We start from the raw sequence: 19,096 nt of genomic DNA, 5'->3' as shown, positions 1-19,096 counted from the left end.
AATGTAGTTGTAATCGAGCTAAACCCATAAACTACGACAAAGCCCGTTTGTTAATTTGGTTTTCTGTGTTATGACAAATTAAAAGCAAAATAACTTCACAAAGGTGAGCTGCCGTTATTTCCCCCAACAGCCCACTAAAACCGTTTGACAGTCGAATAATGGCAATTAATACATGTGTATATATTACTGAAACAGAAACGTTACCCAACGGTAAAGTTGGCTAGCAGCTAGCTAAACCAGCTGACGATGCTGAAGTTGGTTTCTCTTTGGGGTGAGTAGCTGCACCTTCGTCATGCTGCCTCTGAGTGGAGACTTTGGATAACAAGTTCAAGCTACTGCGGTTTTATGGTTTAAAGAATTAAGCTTTCATTGTGTTACTGGTTACTGGTTTATACTATCATGTAATTATAAACAAAATCACTGAAGGAGAAATTTGGATGTTAAGAAAGAGAAAAAAAAGTAGTAAGTCATTTTCTGTACATTTTAAGTACCTCCCTGGTGTTGACACAACTTATGAATACATCTTTGACTCTCCTTAGCAGAGGTGGACAAAGTACACAACTTTATTACTTGTCCTCCTGGTCAAATATTACTGCAATACTAGTGAAAGTTGTTCAGTCAGATCTTAACTCTTAAAGTACTGGAGTACTTGATTTTAAAAAATACAGAAGTATTCGAAAGTACATTTTTTTATGTCAACTCATTGTTGTATTGGTCCACATTTACAGAACCTAATGTCTGTGAAGCAGCCTACAGACTGACTGTAGAACATCTTGTATATATAGCAAACATGTAAAACTAAATTAATCTTTCTTTATTTCTAAAATTTCAAAGGTGGACTTCAGATAAGGCTGTGGTCTCTGGTGGAGCCTCATCTTTATCTAAAATAGCACTGCTTCCAAGTAAAGAGTACTTGTAGAGTACTTGTATTTATACCTGCAATGTGGTGGAGTCAAAAGTACAATATTTTAAATACATATCTTGGTATCAGATAGTTATGATTCAGGTTTTAAATATTTATAAAAAAAAATATCAATCTTAGGATATAGTAATTTGGAACTGCTAATTGTCTATAATGTCATGATTGCAGCATAATTTAAATTGGTTGAGTTTAGAATATTTTCTAATTATCTAAAAAAATATATTTATGTTTTTATTCATCAATTAATAATATTGCGTTATTTATTTGTTTACACAGGGTGGTGAACTTTTCTGCTTCCCTCGTGACCAGAAAACTACAAATATGAAACCAACTTCAGCTTCATCTACATGCCTCACGTAAGCTGCAGCACGAGGATCTGTTATGTAGTCCCATGTTTCAAAATGACTTCTCCTTACTTCATGCAGAGCAGATCTGTTGTCACTCGGATTCCTGGCTGCAGACCCGCGGCCTCTCTGGGGTCCAAACTCAACAGACGGAGGAATGTGGATCCAGTTCCCTCTGTGGCGGTGAAGGTAGAGGTGGAGGAGGCGAGGATCTCTGAGCAAACACCCTCCTCTGCCCCTTTATCGACGGGTAATGTTGCACACAGCTTCCCTCATAAATCAATAACAATATTTAGGAACGAATGAACCATCACACACATTAAATTAGTTTCTAAATATCAAAATTCAAAGATTGTGAAAAGTTGCTAAGATTGTTTTGATTTGTTGACTGTACACTTGGCGCTGCTGCATCTTAAAAACAACTGACACCACCTCTGCCACAGAGCAGATCATGCCCCTCAGGGCTGCTGAACATCTTATCTCACCTACCAACGTAACCTTTCAGAGGACATGTAAGAATAGTCCCGAAGTAAACAATACACACTATTTGGCCAAAAACATATGGACAGATGCAGTTATTTTTGGTCTGGGTCTGATTTTCATGGGCTTGGCCGCTTAGTTTGATAATGTGACATCATACAGTAATATTCAGGGTCCCAAGACACATGCTAAGGAACATGACATAAATAAAAACAAAAGAAAAGCAGAAAAAATCTGCAGCATTACATTATGTTTTTTCTTCAGTATCCTCTTCCCATTGTTTTCTTTTTGTTATGATCAAAAATGTCACTCTTTGGCCACTAGACATTAATGCAAGCAGTGCCTGGGGTTCACAACAGTCATTGCTTTGATTGAAGGGGTATCCAGCTAGAAGTGTTGGGGACCACTGTTGAAGATAATAGTATGTTTCCAGGTTTGTGGTAAGGGTTTGGGGAAGATCATAACACGATTCAAGGTGTCAGTGCCCCCTGTGACTGAAGCTAGGTACATAAAGAAATTATTTTTCCCAGTTTGGTGTGAAAGAATTTGACTGACATGCTCAAAGCCCTGCTGAATGGGAGCAAATCCCATCAAGAGTAAAAAAAATTGTAGGAAGCTTTTTGTTTGGTCATTAATTGGTTTTGAATTTCTTTTAAATGCAGATGTTTTGTATTCCCACCCTGGGTCAAGTGTTTTTCATTCTCTCTTCTCTGTGCTCATCCAGGTGGGTGCCATGAACTCCTCCAACATGCTCCTGTGCAGCCAAAAACAGAAGCAGACACTCTCCCGCTGTCTTCACACAGGCGAAGGAGGAGACAGCTGAAGGTGGAATATGACAAGGATGAAGGCGTTGCACCTGTGAAGACAGGACACTGGGAACCTCCTGACTGGAAGAAACAATTAGAATTCATTCGTGAGATGAGGCGCAGCCGAGACGCACCCGTAGATAACATGGGAGCAGAGAAATGCTATGACACAGGAGCTCCTGCACATGTAGGTGTGGTTTAGATCATTTTCTTTTTAAGTGTAAAATAAGTCAATAGTTCAAATAAATCCCTTTGTTGCTTTTTGCTGGCGGCACAGGTGAGACGGTTCCAGGTGTTGGTGTCACTCATGCTATCCAGTCAGACCAAGGACCAGGTGACAGCAGCAGCTATGCAGAAGCTGCGAGCACACGGCTGCACTGTGGAAAATATTCTCAACACTGATGATGAAACACTGGGAAAACTCGTCTACCCTGTCGGCTTCTGGAGGGTAACTCTCTGTCCTTTTATGTGTTACATCACTAAACTTTGATGAAAACAGTTTGCGGCCACACTTTCACCTTCACACCCTCTGTCACTTATTCTTTTGACCATGTTTTGCACTTGAATGAATCTCTCCTGGTTTGTCCCACCCACTTTCCTCCAGACTAAAGTGAAGTATCTGAAGCTGACGTCAGCCATGCTGCAGAAAGAGTTTGGAGGGGACATCCCAAAGAGCGTGGAAGAGCTGGTCCGCCTGCCAGGAGTTGGCCCCAAGATGGCTCACCTGGCTATGGACATCGCCTGGGACCAGGTGTCCGGAATAGGTAGGGGACATACTGCTGAAAACACTTACCACTGCAAGCACAGCCACTTAGAAATCAAATGGAATAAAATAAATACATGATGTCTAGCTGAGCAGCATGAATTCACATAGTTGGAAACTTAACTACAGGCAATAGCTGTTGCTTATAGATAGATAGATAGATAGATAGATAGATAGATAGATAGATAGATAGATAGATAGATAGATAGATAGATAGATAGATAGATGTCTCCTAGGGGAAAGTCATGCATCCATTAGCTCATTGTTGATAATAATAATAACAGTTGACAATAAATAAACAATAATAATTAGATGAGTCCACTTCCTGTGGCTGAGGTGTTCTACAGCCTGATGGCAGTGGGAACAAAGGATCTCCTGAACCTCTCTGTTCTGCAGCGCAGTGAGATGAGACGTTTGCTGCAGCTGCAGCTGCTTCTCTGTCCTGCCAGAATGTTGTGGAGAGGATGGTTGGTATTTTCCAAGATGGCCTCCATCTTACATTGCATGCGTCTCTCCACAACACTCCTGAGTGAGTCCAGACTCCTGCCAAGCACAGACCCAGCCTTTTTGACCAGCTTGTCCAGTCTCTTTGTGTTCATGTCAGACTGCAGCATAAAGAAGTACACTGGCCACAACTGACTAATAAAACATGTGCAGCATTTCACTGCAGACGTCAAAGGACCTGAGCCTCCTGAGGTAAAAGAGCCGGCTCTGCCCCTTCAGGTAGATGGAATCTGTGTTCAGGGACCAGTCCAGTTTACTGTCCAGGTGCACACCTAGGTGTTTATAAGTGTGCACCACCTCAATGTCCTTCCCTTGAATGTACATTGGCTGAAGGGTGGGCCTAGACCTCCGAAAGTCCATGACCATCTCCTTGGTCTTGGAGGTGTTCAGAAGGAGGCAGTTCTTGTCGCTCCATTCACTGAAAGCCATCGCCAGATCCCTGTACTCCTCTTCCTGCCCGTTCCTGATACGCACCACAATAGCTGTGTCATCCGAGTATTTCTGGATGTGGCAGGACTCAGAGTTGTATTTAAAGTTGGCCGTATACAGGGTGAACAGGAACGGAGCCAGAACAGTTCCCTGTGGAGCCCCAGTGCTGCTCATCACTGTCCCTGAGACATAGTTACCCAGCCTGACGTACTGTGGTCGTCTTGTCAGGTAATCCACAATCCAGGATGTGAAGCAGGGATCCAGCCCCATCCCTTCCAGCTTGATATTATAGATATCTGTAGAGACTTCTGGTAAGGAAACATGTCAGAGCACCTGCGTCCCTGCACACTATTTTACCACAGCATTATTACCATATTATGTGATGAATTTATTATTTTCATATTAATGAAGCAAAGTAATATTTGCTTTGTTTGTGCAAGTTTCTTTAAGAAATTTTAAAAAAAAGAAAAAGAAATCAGAAGACTTTTTATTGTCTTTTGCTTGTGAACTCTTCCATACACCACCTACAGTAGATAAGCACTTAAGGCTGCAACAGATGATAAGATCAATTGCTTTGTCTATAAAGTGTCAGAAAATGATAACAATTTTCAATTTAATAAACAATTTCCTGAAGCCCAAGGCAATGTCTTCATATTGCTTGTTTTGTAGACCAACATGCCAAAATCCAACAAAAACAGTTTTTATGTAACATTAAACAAAGAAAAGTAGAAAATCCTCACAACTGATTAAACTGGAACGAGGTAATGTTTGTTGTTTTTGCTCAATAAGTGATAATTAATCTTCAATCAATATAGCTATAAAATTGATTTTCTATTTTGATCACCTATGATTATATATAATGTTATATGATTAGTTCTCTGTTTCCAGCTCTATTTGATACATTACTAAAATCAGTAGCTTGTTGCACTGAGGCCAATGGTGTTGTTGTGTCTCCAAGGAATTTACAGTTGATGAAGTTGCAGCATAGTAAAATACCAGATTAAATAGAAAAAGTAAAACTACTGCATATTTGCAATTGTGTGAACAGACTGAGTTTGTGCAACATAGTGAGTCCACATTACGTTTACAATTTTTCAAAATTACAAATGTGTGTGAGCTTGCTGTTTGATGGTGTTGATCTTTCGTTTAGGTGTGGACACACACGTGCATCGCATCTCCAATAGGCTGGGCTGGCTCAGGAAGCCAACCAAAAACCCGGAGGAAACACGCAAGGCCCTGGAGGAGTGGTTACCCAGGTAACAGCATGACTAATTCACTGCTGATGACCTGCACATCCTGATTAGCAGGGGCCAACAAATCTATAAATATCAGAATCACCAAGATTGACCTAGAAACATACAGTAAATCACTGACTTTGGTAAGTGACAAGAGCTCTTCATCACGTGATGTGTTCACTGATACTAAGTAACTCTTACAATTAATATTAGGAAAACTTAAAACTTGGTAATTTAGTATTTAATGGTGAGGAAGGGTGAATCCATCACCTGCAAAATAATTTTCAGCTGTACTGTAACCATGTCTGTCCCTGACAGCTATGTTATTATCCAATTAAAACATGAGAAGTAGCTTCTGGTTGTTCAAAACACTATAGTTTACGGTAGTATGTGTAAATTTGAAACATTTTCTTCACCTAAAAGCAATTTCAGCGTTATTATTTTGCTGTAGCGCTGATACAAATGTAATTTATTGAAATTATTATATGAAAAATCGAGCATCTATTTCTTTAATTTGCCATCCCCAGCAGCTATTGACTACATGCAATGAGATCTGAAGTTCTCCTCATTTCTACAGAGTTTTTTGGTTTCTTTCATTTCTGTTTGATGGTTTTACAGCCAATAAAAACTTTCCTTCAGGAGTTGATTGCCCTTCCCCTGAGTGGTTTAAAAAGTTTAAAGTTACCTCTCATACTCTTTTGCAGGGAGCTTTGGAGTGAGATCAACTGGCTGCTGGTGGGTTTTGGACAGCAGCTTTGTCTACCCGTCAACCCGCTCTGTTCAGTGTGTCTGAACCAGCACAGCTGTCCATCGGCCCACAAGAACTCTCCTACAAAGAGGCCTAAAGCTAGATCTCCACGCTCCCCGGACCCAACTTCCTCCCTTAAAATAAAAACTGAATCTGGACAGAACTCTGCTGCTAAAGATGACAGGACAAAGGAGGAGTCACTGCCCACACCTGTTTCCCCCACCAGACAGAGAAGGAGGTTAAAAACTAAGGTTAACTATTAATTCAGTCATCACATAAGTTTTTGTCTGAGCTGTGAACACGTTTGACACAAAGACGCATATACATTCAAAACACACATATAAGCTACACATTATGAAAATGGTTAATTCACATTTCATATTAGATTAGATATTTTTGTACTGTTAGTGCTAAACTTTTTTTTACCAATTAAAAAATGTATGTTCTGAAACTGAATTTAAAGGTCTTTAATTTCAAGTTTGCCATTGACTCCAATAGAGGGACTTTGCCTGTTGCATATTGAGGAAAAATAACAATAACATGAACTTAAAAATTATGTTTTTTCAGTGCATCACCAGCAAACCCATTTCTGTTGGTGTTGTATGCACCTGGAATGTACTTTATTATACTGCACTTAAAATGAAACAACATTAACCAAATAAACAACATACAAATATACTAAAGACAGTAAGTAATCTCAATAATATATTTCTCATGGAAGCTGGTTGTATTTACTTTTTGTATTTGGCCTAAGTCAAAAGAACTGACCAAACACATTATCAACAACATTATCGTGTTGGTTCAAAAACACCATCTTTTTATAATGACATGACTGCATCTGTGCAGCCTGATTACCACTTAAGATATTTCACAACTGCTGGTTACATGATATTAATCAGCGGTACCTGCGTAAAGGATACATTCATAATTTTTCAAACCTGTTTTAATACAGCAGCCAGGTGCTCAAATGAACATGGAAACAGGTTTTGCCTGCTGTAATCTGTTCATACTTGCCATTATAACCTCCATTATATGATGTGATGGGGGACAAAATTCACAGTCCTTGTTATGTATTGACATTAGTCCATTTTCAAGGCTGTCTGTTGTTTTAAGACAACCTTAAAAATTGTGAACCTTTCTTTTAAACTATACTAATACTTTTTTACAACTATAAATACTTATTCTGTTATGTAATAGTCATAAACCCTTTATATTATTTATGGCAGAGACTTGAATTACTATGCAGAGCTTGTTTGGTATAACAACAGAGTACTAGACTGTTTTAGCAGGAAGAGCACAAGTGTAATTAATAACAATAAGGACCGCATCCTATTAGGTGCGCCTGAGCTCCTGGTATTGTGCATGTTGGCTGAATGCCATGGATCACTGGGACACTTAGATATGGAACAGAGCCATGTTAATGTTGTTACTTACACCTGAGTTTATCTTGCTCCAACAAAATGTCTTATACAGAGAATTCTGATACAGATCAGAAGCCACTGTAAAATGTTAGACATGCACGTATTTGTGACAGTATCCTCAAGTTTTTAATTTGGTTATTTTAATCATTCAGTTGTTTGGTGTTGGTTGTTATTTTGTAATGATTAATTAACCAAGAGAGAGCTGACTGAGTAAGTCACACACATTTGCAATGAGCTGGCAGGTTCTGCCGTTAAGCAGCTGGGTGGGTACCTTGCTTAAAAGCAGCTGACACAGGTGACCCAGAGGCAATCATTTAATATTTCACCACTTGTGTGGATCTGATGTGTTACTCAATCAACAGTGTTGAGGATTACTGCCACTGGAAAAGCATTAATCCAGCTGTGGGTAGGAAACTGCACAGATATTTTCCTCGTGCATGTCTCATCTTTCCTGATCTGAATATTAAGAACACACGCCCTTGCACTTAGTTGTCCTGAATTACATGAGATAGCTACTCTTTGCTTAACAGGATACTTTTTAAATATATAAGCGCCTGCACGCCTGTGCTGCCACATTACAAGGACAAGGAAAGCTTATATTTCATGAAACGTTAAATCCCCTTTTACGCAACCGTCCCTTTATTGATCTCCAGCGAAGATAGGGATAGAGGGCGGATAAGGAAGATTTCCGTTCTCAGGTCACAGTCTGGTTTCACCTCCACCACCTGGAGGAAGATTCCGTCTCTCAGAGGGCCTGTAACAGGAGCAAATGTCCTGGGACGTATTTCAGTAAAGTGCACCTTGGCTGTCGATCTGCGGACTCATTTCATCCACAAACAAATCATGTTTCTTTGTAGTAACTCCCCACAGCTGTACTCTTGCAGGTTGTCGTTTTCTGCCAGCAAAGCGCGGCTGCGCCGAGTCGTCAGGTGTGCGCTGAGGTGACTGGGGGGGGTATAGTGGCATCTGTTGTTGACGCCTCTTCACTCTCTCACCGTTGCGGACAAGAGGACACAAGCCCAGCTGACGAGGAGAATTAAGTGTTACGTGCGAAGAACAGCTTTCTAATCTCTGATCTCTTGGATTACTCCTCCAATGGACGGGATTTAGCCCCTGTCCGTGGTTTTTGTCCACTATTTTACGCACGCTGCGCGGCGTTTTTGTGCGGTCATAGCTGCGCCCCTTGCATTTGCATGATGGATTAAACACTCATTAGTTTTAGCCTACTTTTTGGTTTGTTCTCGCCGAACAATTGTGGATCATTAATGGACTCGCATCATGCTAAACGATGATGAACTTTTGGTCACTGAAGCGCGCAGCCGTATGTTGGATTAAGAGCCACAGACTTTCCACTGCTCCTGGACCAGGCACCTGTTTATTCTCCTGAGACACTTTGACCTGTTTTCCTCCTATAGACGCGCTGGGATGGAGAGTGAGCTGAGACCCAGGCTGTGTTTCCTGACCATAGGAGAGCGCGGCTATGGGTTTCACCTGCACGGTGAACGGAATAGAGGCGGACAGTTCATCCGCAAAGTGGAGCCCGGCTCCCCGGCTGACCTGGCCGGGCTGAGACCAGGAGATCGGGTGGTGGAGGTGAACGGGGAGAATGTGGAGAACGAACCCCACCATCAAGTGAGTGATGGCTCAATAAACGAAAATGAAAATAAAATCAGAGGTGTGTGTTTGTGGAGAGAGGCTCACTAACTCTCAGAGGTACAAACAATGAGCTCCATACCTGTTGGACCACTTTCTCCTTTTGCCTGAGGAGGAGGAGGGGGGCTACTTAAATGGGTCAATGTGAGCATTGTGTAATGGGAATGACTGGGTGTCTTTGTCATGCTAAAAGTATATTATGTGCAGGCCAGTTCAGGGTGCACAACATAACACCACACTCATCTTTTTCATTTTTCTTAATGCTCCCCTCGGTCCTCTCTGCAGGTGGTGAATCGTATCCGAGATGTGCCCCACCGCACCAGGCTGCTGGTGGTGGACAGAGACACGGATGACCACCTCCGCAGCCTCGGCCAGGCTTGCACGGAGGACCTAGCCATTGAGATGGGAAACCTCTCCCCGCGCCCCTCACCGGGGCCCACCCCTTCCTCCTCTCCCATACCCAGAGAGACTTCACCCCTGTCACCCAAACCCAACCACACACACTCATCTCACCCTGCTGCTGCAGACTCACCTACTCACATGATCACACAAGGCAAGGTCAAGAGATCCTCAGTGACATCAAGTACAGCAACTGACACAGAGGTAAGGATCGAGATCACTGACACTTTGAAATGTCAAAAAATTCAGAGGGCTCATGGATTATCTACATCTAGTTTTTATCAGAAGAGTCCAAATGGTTAGTTGGTCACTGCGGCTGCCAGCAGTGAACCAGTGTGTTACTGTGTTAAGATTATGTGCGACACTGAGCACACACTCTTTTACCTGATGTCTGTCGAGCACTAATCTGCACTTGAGCACTTGGCTGGCCTGTTGGCTGGATTCAGTCTCACAGCAGTGCTTTTAGAAAGACTCTTCTCTTAACAGGTGGGACTGAAAAGTAAAAAACAGGACAGAAACAGGCGTCTGGTATTGTAACACAAACTTCAAGTGCGCTGAGGAGGAGAGACAAAGTGGGGAAAAAAGAAAAAAAAAGAGCTGAAGCCACAAGGTTCAGAAAACATCGAAGTCAGGTCACTTAGGTGGGGTTGCAAGTAAAAGTCTAATAGGCTGTTTGAAAGGATATTCATCACTATTTCGTGGTTTGGAGTCATTATTTTTTGGTTTATTCAGAAAGATAATATCTACACACAAAGCACAAAAACACTACACAATCCCTTTTCCTCCAGTCAGAATTAGGCTGTACATTCCATTGGTGTCCATATCTGAAAAGGGATTCTGCAGAGAATGAAAAGAGTGAATAACTGAATAAAACAGTGAAAAGAAAATTGTGTAATTACAGCAGTGTAAAGAGGATTTCTCACCTCCTCTCCACCACAGTGCAACAGTAGGTTTAATTGTCCTGTTGGTAGCTTTTCCTGTCATTCACTGACAAATGCTCAAATATAATCTGAACCCACTGTTTCATCCATTTACAAGCCACTGAAGTTTCAAAGTGGTGCGAATATTCAAAACACATTGTATTTAAAGAGAACATACTGAGATTCAGCACCTCACACATTCAGCTGCAGGGTTGTTGCCACCTGACTGCAGACAGCTGAGACAAAACCCTACTCAGCTGACTGTGTTTCCTGCAAAGACACTATAGGTATTGTTTCGTCAAACTGAATGGTCATTGTGGAGAGATAGCGTGAGAGTGATTGCACTAGGTGGAGGTGTGAACCACATACTCACTTCACTGAGAGTTGACTTAAAACGTTGTTCCCCCTGTTTTGTATACAGAGCTATAAAGAGTCAGATAAAGAGTTTCAAAAACACTTTTTCATCTGACTAGTTAGAATCTCAGACTTCTTTCTGCCCAGGGCTCTTATTTTGACAGTCAGCTCTATCCAAGGTGAGTTCAGATTTTATCACTCATCGTCTGTGCTCAACTTTAATTTGAGTGGGTTTTCATAACACAGGCTGTCAGTGTCTGCTGGAGGGAAAGTAAGCAGACATGGGAGGGACCAGGCTTTAAGATAGCAATGTTGTACAAGCAAATGCTTGTACATAGGTATTGTAATCTATTTATGTTGTTTATTTTGGGCCTGAGGCACATAATCTCACTCTCTCCTGCTTGTGGGACACATTAGGAGAGAGCACATCTCTGACAGCTAAAAAAAAAAAGTGGGGGGGGTAGGCATAGCTAAAAACATTCTTTGGTTCACTCTAGAAATTTTATTAATGTGCACAAAATACACAAAAACTCAAAATTTCCGAGCCAGTACGCATGATGCAACAACAAAAACAAATTTCCACAAGTGCCCCCTAGACATCGCTGTGACGTCTGGCAGCAAAAATAACCGGGAACTGACTGTCAGAGACTGAGTTCAGTGTTTGGGCTCCAAACAAAGTGGACCAGGATCCTCAGGACCAGCAGCCCACATCAAACTGCCATCTGTTTAGCCGACGGCAGAGTAAATACAGGCTTCCCCTTAGCTGGCCATCACAGCTCTTGTTCCCAGTTTTAGTAAAAAGGTTCAGATAAAACAATATCACATGTAATAACAGCAGCACCTCTACAACACGGTGCAATCTGTGACATCACCACCAACTGTGAAATGTGATCCGACCGCCTCAACCAAAACTTAACTTTGTATGTTTTAGAAATGTGTCATAGGGCTCTTGTGATGAATTGCATTATATTGTGCTGGTGTTATTGTGTCCACCTCCTCTGCATGGAGTAACATGGGACCCTAGAATACACCAGGGCAGAGTTTAGAGTCTACAATCTATGCAATTCATGGTTCCTGCGGTTTCCTTGCTTCTGCTTTTTTGGCAGACATTAATTTTTTGTCACTTTCTAAACCCATTAAAATATAATGACCGTACATAAAATGATGGCATGATTTTCTAGACCTTTTCAATGAGTGCTGAGTATGTGAGTGATTATTTTGACCTCTAATTGAGCAGCTCAGATTAGGGAACCATTATGGCATATTAATCCCAGACCAACAGCATTGAAGCCTTGTGCTTTTCATGTACTTGCTTATCCTACAAAAGACACACACACACACACACACACACACACACACACACACACACACACATAATCTCTTTCTCTCCACTTCTGTGCCATTCGTCTTGTGACTGACATTCACATCCCTGTACATATAAATACAGACGCAGTTTCATCGTTGCATGATGTTATTATGGCAGCAGACGCCCATATACAGAATTCTTATGTAAGCGCAGTGTTGGCTGCTATCGCAGCCACGCAATAGTCTGACTCAGTCACACACACTTCACTCACACACAAATGAAAAACTTCCACTAACCTCCCTGTGTAAGATTAATTTCAGCAATTTTTAACAGGATCCATAAAGTAGTATCAGAAAATGGGACAAAAATAACACTGTAGAGACAATTTTTTAAAATAAATTAAATGCAAAAGCCATTTAAAGTGTTGGAAAAAAAGATTAAAATAAAAAAAATATTAAATTACTGGTACTTTATTGATAACATCGCTGCAACTAATGATCATTTTCATCGTTGATTAACATGCAGATTTCTGTCTCAATTAATCAATTAATATTTTGGTCTATAGAATATTGAAAAATTATAGTGAAAAATGCCATTTCATCTTCATCTTCTTTGTCCATCAAAATAATTCAAACCCTAAAGATATTTTATTTATTTATAATATTATGAAATAAAGATAAGCAGAAAATTCTCCCATTTAAGAAAATGGATCCTGTGAATGTGGGATTTTGGCTTGGAAAAGATTAATATGTTCCTAAAAGAGTAATCGATTCATTTATTGTTGAACTTTGTTGTGTAACTAATTGATTAATCTACAAATAGTTTCCACCATAACTGTTCTGATTATCAAGATCACAAGATGGAAATACTGTATCTGTAGAAAAATCACGAGGTCCTCAAATAGATCAGCTTAGCTACAGTATTTCCAGGTCAGCATGGTGTGTGTGTGTGTGTGTCTGTTTGTGTGTGTGTTTGCATGTGCGCATGTGTTGATTAATTTGGGCCGACATGGTAAATATAGTAAACAGGCCAGCAATATCAACAGAGATGTTTAAAACCAGTAGGGGATATGGTGACCCATCACCACAGCAACCTGACCTGGAACCAGTGGCGATAGGTTACCAAGGTGTTCTGTTCCACTACTACAGCTGGAACTCTGGCCACTGTTTCCATCTTTGTGTGTGTGTGTGTGTGTGTGTGTGTGTGTGTGCGTGTGTGTGTGTGTGTGTGTGTGTGTGTGTGTGTGTGTGTGTGTGTGTGTGTGTGTGTGTACATTGAACCTTTCTTGATGGAGCAGAAAGGACATGGAGATCTGTCAGAAAGCCCTCAGGTCAACTTACCCATGAAGGCGCAGTCACAGCAGTGTCACTAGACAGTCACTATCCTGGGCTGCCGTCAGGACACAGATTAATCCATGGTCCTACCACAGAACACACACTAAAACACACATACACACACAGCCAGCATGTACCGAGGAGTCGGAGCACAGGTTCAGTCAGGCAGGTGAGTCATGCAATGTGTCAACTCTTGTCAGTGATCATCAGGCTCAGAGTCGGTCTTAATGTGTCTCAGCCAGATCCACTTAGCCCACTCTGCTCAGCTCTAAGACCACTGGCTCATCCCGGCAACCACTTTCTCCTGATTAACTCATAGTACAGCCCCACCACTATACACTTGTAGAAGAATATTCTTCCTATATCAATGTGTATCACAATGTGGCAAACATATGCAAAATCAAATACGCGATACAATAGACAAAACTCTTCATAAATGTAAAACAAAAACTGCAATGACCTCTTTTTATTTGTTGAATCGCTCATTTAGACGAAGTAATTTTGTTAAAAGATAATATGATGTGATCATATTGTTATGAAAAACAATTGTACTGAAAGTTAATATGCAATATCTAATTATTGGCCACCCCTAACCTGCACAATCTACTCCAATCCCACAACAGCCCTGCAGTAACTCCTTTCACTGTGAAGCTCCTGATGTTCAGCTCTTGTTGACTCTGTGTCACAAAGGTGTTGATTAAACTCTACGGTCATGTTTGAGGCCATAATTAGTTGTGGTCGTAGTGTTGTATTGCATCATGTTGTATTCAGCACAGTCCAATGCCACATCACCACAAACCACACACTTCAAAATCATCAGACTCTTAAAGGACCTTCCCAGAGTTTTAACTGCTTAAAAACAAATCATACAGTCTTAAAATCTTCAACTGCATGTCATACACATTAATTTCTCTGATGTGATAAACAGGCACTTCAGTTGTATAATCCATCAAAATGAACATCAAGGCTGCACTGATTTTTATGTTAAGTTTATAAATAATTTTCAGTTTAAAGTTTATTAATTTTATATTATATTTGCATGATAAAGCAGTGCTAACAGTTCAAGTCAATCTGAATTTAAGCTGCATTACCATAAACTGATGTAATGTTGCTTGAAAACACTGTAATGGATTGAAGTAAGCTTCAGGTGTGTTAAGTGAGTAAAATATCACATGGACATGAAATTAAACCAGTCGCTGGCTGGAAAAGAGAGAAAACATGATTTTCTAAACAGAGAATTGTGATATAAGGTATATTGTGTGTGATAAATGGTAAATGCGCTAAGAAATCCTAAATCTCTGGTATGGACATTCAAATCAGCACTTCTTTCATTATGGGGTTAACACAGATCAGAGTAATTGCAGGGATTTTGTATCAAATTGATTTAGATCTACCTTCTCTGATATTTTGTTTTTGTAAAGTTCTCATCTTAGACTTTGTTGTTGTCTTGTGCCCCATTATAGCTGCAGGTAGAGCCCTCACCAGAGCCGACAACTGAGCTCATACCGCGACTGTGTCACCTGGTGAAGGGGGAGCACGGCTACGGCTTCAACCTGCACAGCGATAAGACAAAGTGTGGACAGTTTGTACGTTCTGTGGACCCCGGCTCAGCAGCTGAGAGCGCCGACATCCGGCCTGGAGACAGACTAGTGGAGGTTGTTGAAGAAAGCCTTCAAAGTCTTGTTCAGAAGTTTGCTCAGTGCTCAGTGTTTAATGCTTACAGACACAGAGGGTGGGTCTGAGAAAGTAAGCCAACTATAAGCAATGGCAGCACATTAGACAGCTTGCAAATACAGCTGTGATTACTGAGTAAGGCAGGTTTGAATTCACACACAATGATCTGGCATACAGTTTACGATGACAAAGCAATTCCTAGACGATATGTCAAAGCAGTTGATTTATATCAACAAGATTTAACACTGACATTATCAAGTCTGTGTTGACTGAAATGCATGTTCTATACACACACATTAGGATAACCGGACCCAGTTGTTTGAATTAGATACGGATCCCGTCATGAGATGTAAAATTTTAGGGAATTAATGGGAAAAACAACAGCACCACTCCCCATGCTGGTCAGGTTTGTGTGCTGGGTTGAGGTGCTGTGATTGGATTAGAGCAGATTAACTGGACTCAAGATTAGAGTGGGTGGGAGAGGGAGGTCCTGTTTAAAGAGGGAAAGGAAGAAAAGACGACATGGGATAATCTTGATCTTAAATAATTCTGTGTCTTTTTATGCGGACATGTATGTGTGCTTGCATGTGTGTCACAGGCTTGACTTCCGTTTCCATCTGTATGAAGTGCACAGTTACTGTAGCGTGCAGGCAGGAAGGGAATTTGTATCAAATTGATTTAGATCTACCTTCTCTGATATTTTGTTTTTGTAAAGTTCTCATCTTAGACTTTGTTGTTGTCTTGTGCCCCATTATAGCTGCAGGTAGAGCCCTCACCAGAGCCGACAACTGAGCTCATACCGCGACTGTGTCACCTGGTGAAGGGGGAGCACGGCTACGGCTTCAACCTGCACAGCGATAAGACAAAGTGTGGACAGTTTGTACGTTCTGTGGACCCCGGCTCAGCAGCTGAGAGCGCCGACATCCGGCCTGGAGACAGACTAGTGGAGGTTGTTGAAGAAAGCCTTCAAAGTCTTGTTCAGAAGTTTGCTCAGTGCTCAGTGTTTAATGCTTACAGACACAGAGGGTGGGTCTGAGAAAGTAAGCCAACTATAAGCAATGGCAGCACATTAGACAGCTTGCAAATACAGCTGTGATTACTGAGTAAGGCAGGTTTGAATTCACACACAATGATCTGGCATACAGTTTACGATGACAAAGCAATTCCTAGACGATATGTCAAAGCAGTTGATTTATATCAACAAGATTTAACACTGACATTATCAAGTCTGTGTTGACTGAAATGCATGTTCTATACACACACATTAGGATAACCGGACCCAGTTGTTTGAATTAGATACGGATCCCGTCATGAGATGTAAAATTTTAGGGAATTAATGGGAAAAACAACAGCACCACTCCCCATGCTGGTCAGGTTTGTGTGCTGGGTTGAGGTGCTGTGATTGGATTAGAGCAGATTAACTGGACTCAAGATTAGAGTGGGTGGGAGAGGGAGGTCCTGTTTAAAGAGGGAAAGGAAGAAAAGACGACATGGGATAATCTTGATCTTAAATAATTCTGTGTCTTTTTATGCGGACATGTATGTGTGCTTGCATGTGTGTCACAGGCTTGACTTCCGTTTCCATCTGTATGAAGTGCACAGTTACTGTAGCGTGCAGGCAGGAAGGGAATTCATGCAAATCAGTTCCCTTCTAATCTGTTTTTGATCTTTTAGACCAGACATACTGTACCTCTTGTTTGTCATGTTGTGATATGGCTACTCCCTAATCCTTGCCCTGCCTGTCTAATTTATTTTGTCTGATACGTTTCTCTTTTCATCTTCCCTTTACTCCACGTTTTCTGTTTGCTCTGACGTCTCCCTCTCTCTGTCTCAGGTGAATGGAGTGAACATAGATGGACTGAGGCACTCAGAGGTTGTGGCCCTCATTAGAGCAGGAGGGGAGGAAGTCCGCCTCCTCGTGGTCGACCAGGAAACCGACGAGCTCTTCCACAGACTGGGGATCTCACCCATCGCCAGCCATGTCCAAGGTGTCATAGTACACATCCACAGACAGATACAAACAATTATTTTTACTCTCCTGCCATCATTCTTAATGATGTGCACTCTGCTTATTTTCTCGCAGAGGTCTATGTGGACGAATCAGCCACAGAAAGTGCCCCACCCACCCCTTCTCCTACCACTGAACTCCCTGCCACAGATCCACCAGTCATAAATGTCACACTGACAGACTCTCCAATCACAAAGATGTCTCCAAAATCCCGCACTAATGGGAGCTCAGCATCCCAGTCCTCTAGAAGCTCCACCACTCAGTCAGAGATCAGCAGCTCAGACATGAGCATCCAGGTGAGAGAGGGGGTGTGTGTGTGTGTGTTTGAGATAGAAATTACATAAGAAGCCAAGAAAATAGTCGGAGAATGAGAAGCTGATAAGTGTGTGCATAAAATATATATGTTTGTGTGTATTGTAGGTCCCTGATGAGGAGGACAGGCGTGTGTCGGACCCTTTCGTTGACGGTGGCCTCCGTCTGAGTCCTACGGCTGCTGAGGCTAAACAAAAGGCCCTCGCCAGCCGCAACAAGAAGAGAGCGCCCCCTATGGACTGGAGCAAGAAACAAGAGATCTTCAGCAACTTCTGACCCTAGAATGAATGGAGAAAAAACAGAGGAAGCAGGAGAATGACATAGAACGAGGACTAATAACCTGATTCCTTACTGTTGATATTGTAATCATAAGCACAGTACCTCCATCTTGCAGGTAGTAACATTCACATAGTAATACTCTTAAATTCTGTTCTGTATAAAAACTCACTGTAAGATATCAAATAGTATTCTCTAGATACTTACTTTACAGTATCTGTAAGGACAAGGACATTATGGATGTTTCATGAACGTACAACACACTGCATGCAGCAAGGACAGCAATGACTGGCAGAGCATCAATTGAGAGACTTGTCAAATGAAATGGTGCGTGGTCACTGCACAGTGTTTCTCTTTATTAAACCATGGTCATTTCTGAGCCATGAGTAGTGACTATGAGTCTATAGCCGATATGCACTCCTGTTTGTGTGTCAGTGATATAATCAGCATGTGTCTGAATTTGGGCCATATTTGCTACAGGTATGCTTTTCTGTTGTAACCTCTGTAGATCTAACTTTTTTGAAGTAAGTTTCATGTCTTTTCAGTTTACTATGAGCTCATCATCTTGCAATAGTTTTCTCTGTATTAATATTTAGTTTGCCAGTTTAATGTAGCGCATACCTTTAAATGCAAATACAGAGGAACTGGGAGAGGTTAAGTTATGATATGTATGTTTGATCACCTCAGTGCTTCTCTTAAATGTCAGTGATTTCTGAAAAGGAAAATATTTAAAAGACAAATTGTGGACTAGATAGAAAAAACTGTACACCTTCTGACCACTTCCCACAACGTGAAATAAACATTCAAAATATGTGTAAAATGCCAGATTAGTTATCAATATATAAAGTAAAATGTGGCTGAAAAACCCTATCGCGTTTTAACCTATCACTAGGTTGTGCTTCAGGATGTGTTGTCATAAATCTACTTGACCCTGACAGATAATATCATTTTCTAGCCCTGAATTAACTTAAAGGTCCCATATTTGATACTTTTCTGGTGCTTTATATGAAGTTTTGATATCCAGAAAAAGATGCAGTATATTTGTGGGTTTTAAGCACTAAGAATCATCTCAGTGTAGTTTTACATCCCTCTAGTCAGGCTTCTCTCTGGAGCTCTAGTAAACCGAGAGGCTCTGGGCCTCTTTGCTGATTGGCTGAGTGTTTTTTGAGTGATCAAATAAAAATGTATATAGATTTCAGGGAAACCAA

At 41.2% G+C, this 19,096-nt stretch overlaps 2 protein-coding genes across 3 annotated transcripts; both read left to right on the top strand.

Annotated features, from left to right (window-relative positions):
* Positions 1–24: 24 nt before the first annotated feature.
* On the top strand, positions 25–6,687 carry nthl1 (nth-like DNA glycosylase 1). 2 transcript variants are annotated; one of them, XM_056371842.1, is made up of 7 exons: positions 25–103; positions 1,199–1,516; positions 2,471–2,739; positions 2,830–3,000; positions 3,157–3,316; positions 5,399–5,504; positions 6,188–6,687. In XM_056371842.1, the coding sequence occupies exons 2-7, from the start codon at positions 1,270–1,272 to the stop codon at positions 6,492–6,494; spliced, it is 1,260 nt and encodes a 419-aa protein (XP_056227817.1). In that variant the 5' UTR covers positions 25–103; positions 1,199–1,269; the 3' UTR covers positions 6,495–6,687. The 2 variants fall into 2 exon arrangements, with proteins under 2 accessions (XP_056227817.1, XP_056227816.1); XM_056371841.1 differs by lacking the exon at positions 25–103 and adding an exon at positions 138–271.
* A 1,619-nt stretch (positions 6,688–8,306) lies between these two features.
* LOC130166315 (Na(+)/H(+) exchange regulatory cofactor NHE-RF2) lies at positions 8,307–18,708 on the top strand. The gene is made up of 6 exons (XM_056371851.1): positions 8,307–9,284; positions 9,591–9,908; positions 15,082–15,273; positions 17,127–17,280; positions 17,376–17,596; positions 17,721–18,708. Exons 1-6 carry the CDS (start codon positions 9,078–9,080, stop codon positions 17,886–17,888), a joined length of 1,260 nt encoding a protein of 419 aa, XP_056227826.1. The 5' UTR covers positions 8,307–9,077; the 3' UTR covers positions 17,889–18,708.
* The last annotated feature ends 388 nt before the right edge of the window (positions 18,709–19,096 follow it).

This window comes from Seriola aureovittata, chromosome 3, assembly GCF_021018895.1.
Source record: "Seriola aureovittata isolate HTS-2021-v1 ecotype China chromosome 3, ASM2101889v1, whole genome shotgun sequence".
Classification (NCBI taxonomy): Eukaryota; Metazoa; Chordata; class Actinopteri; order Carangiformes; family Carangidae; genus Seriola; species Seriola aureovittata.
This window is presented reverse-complemented; position numbering and strand designations above follow the sequence as displayed.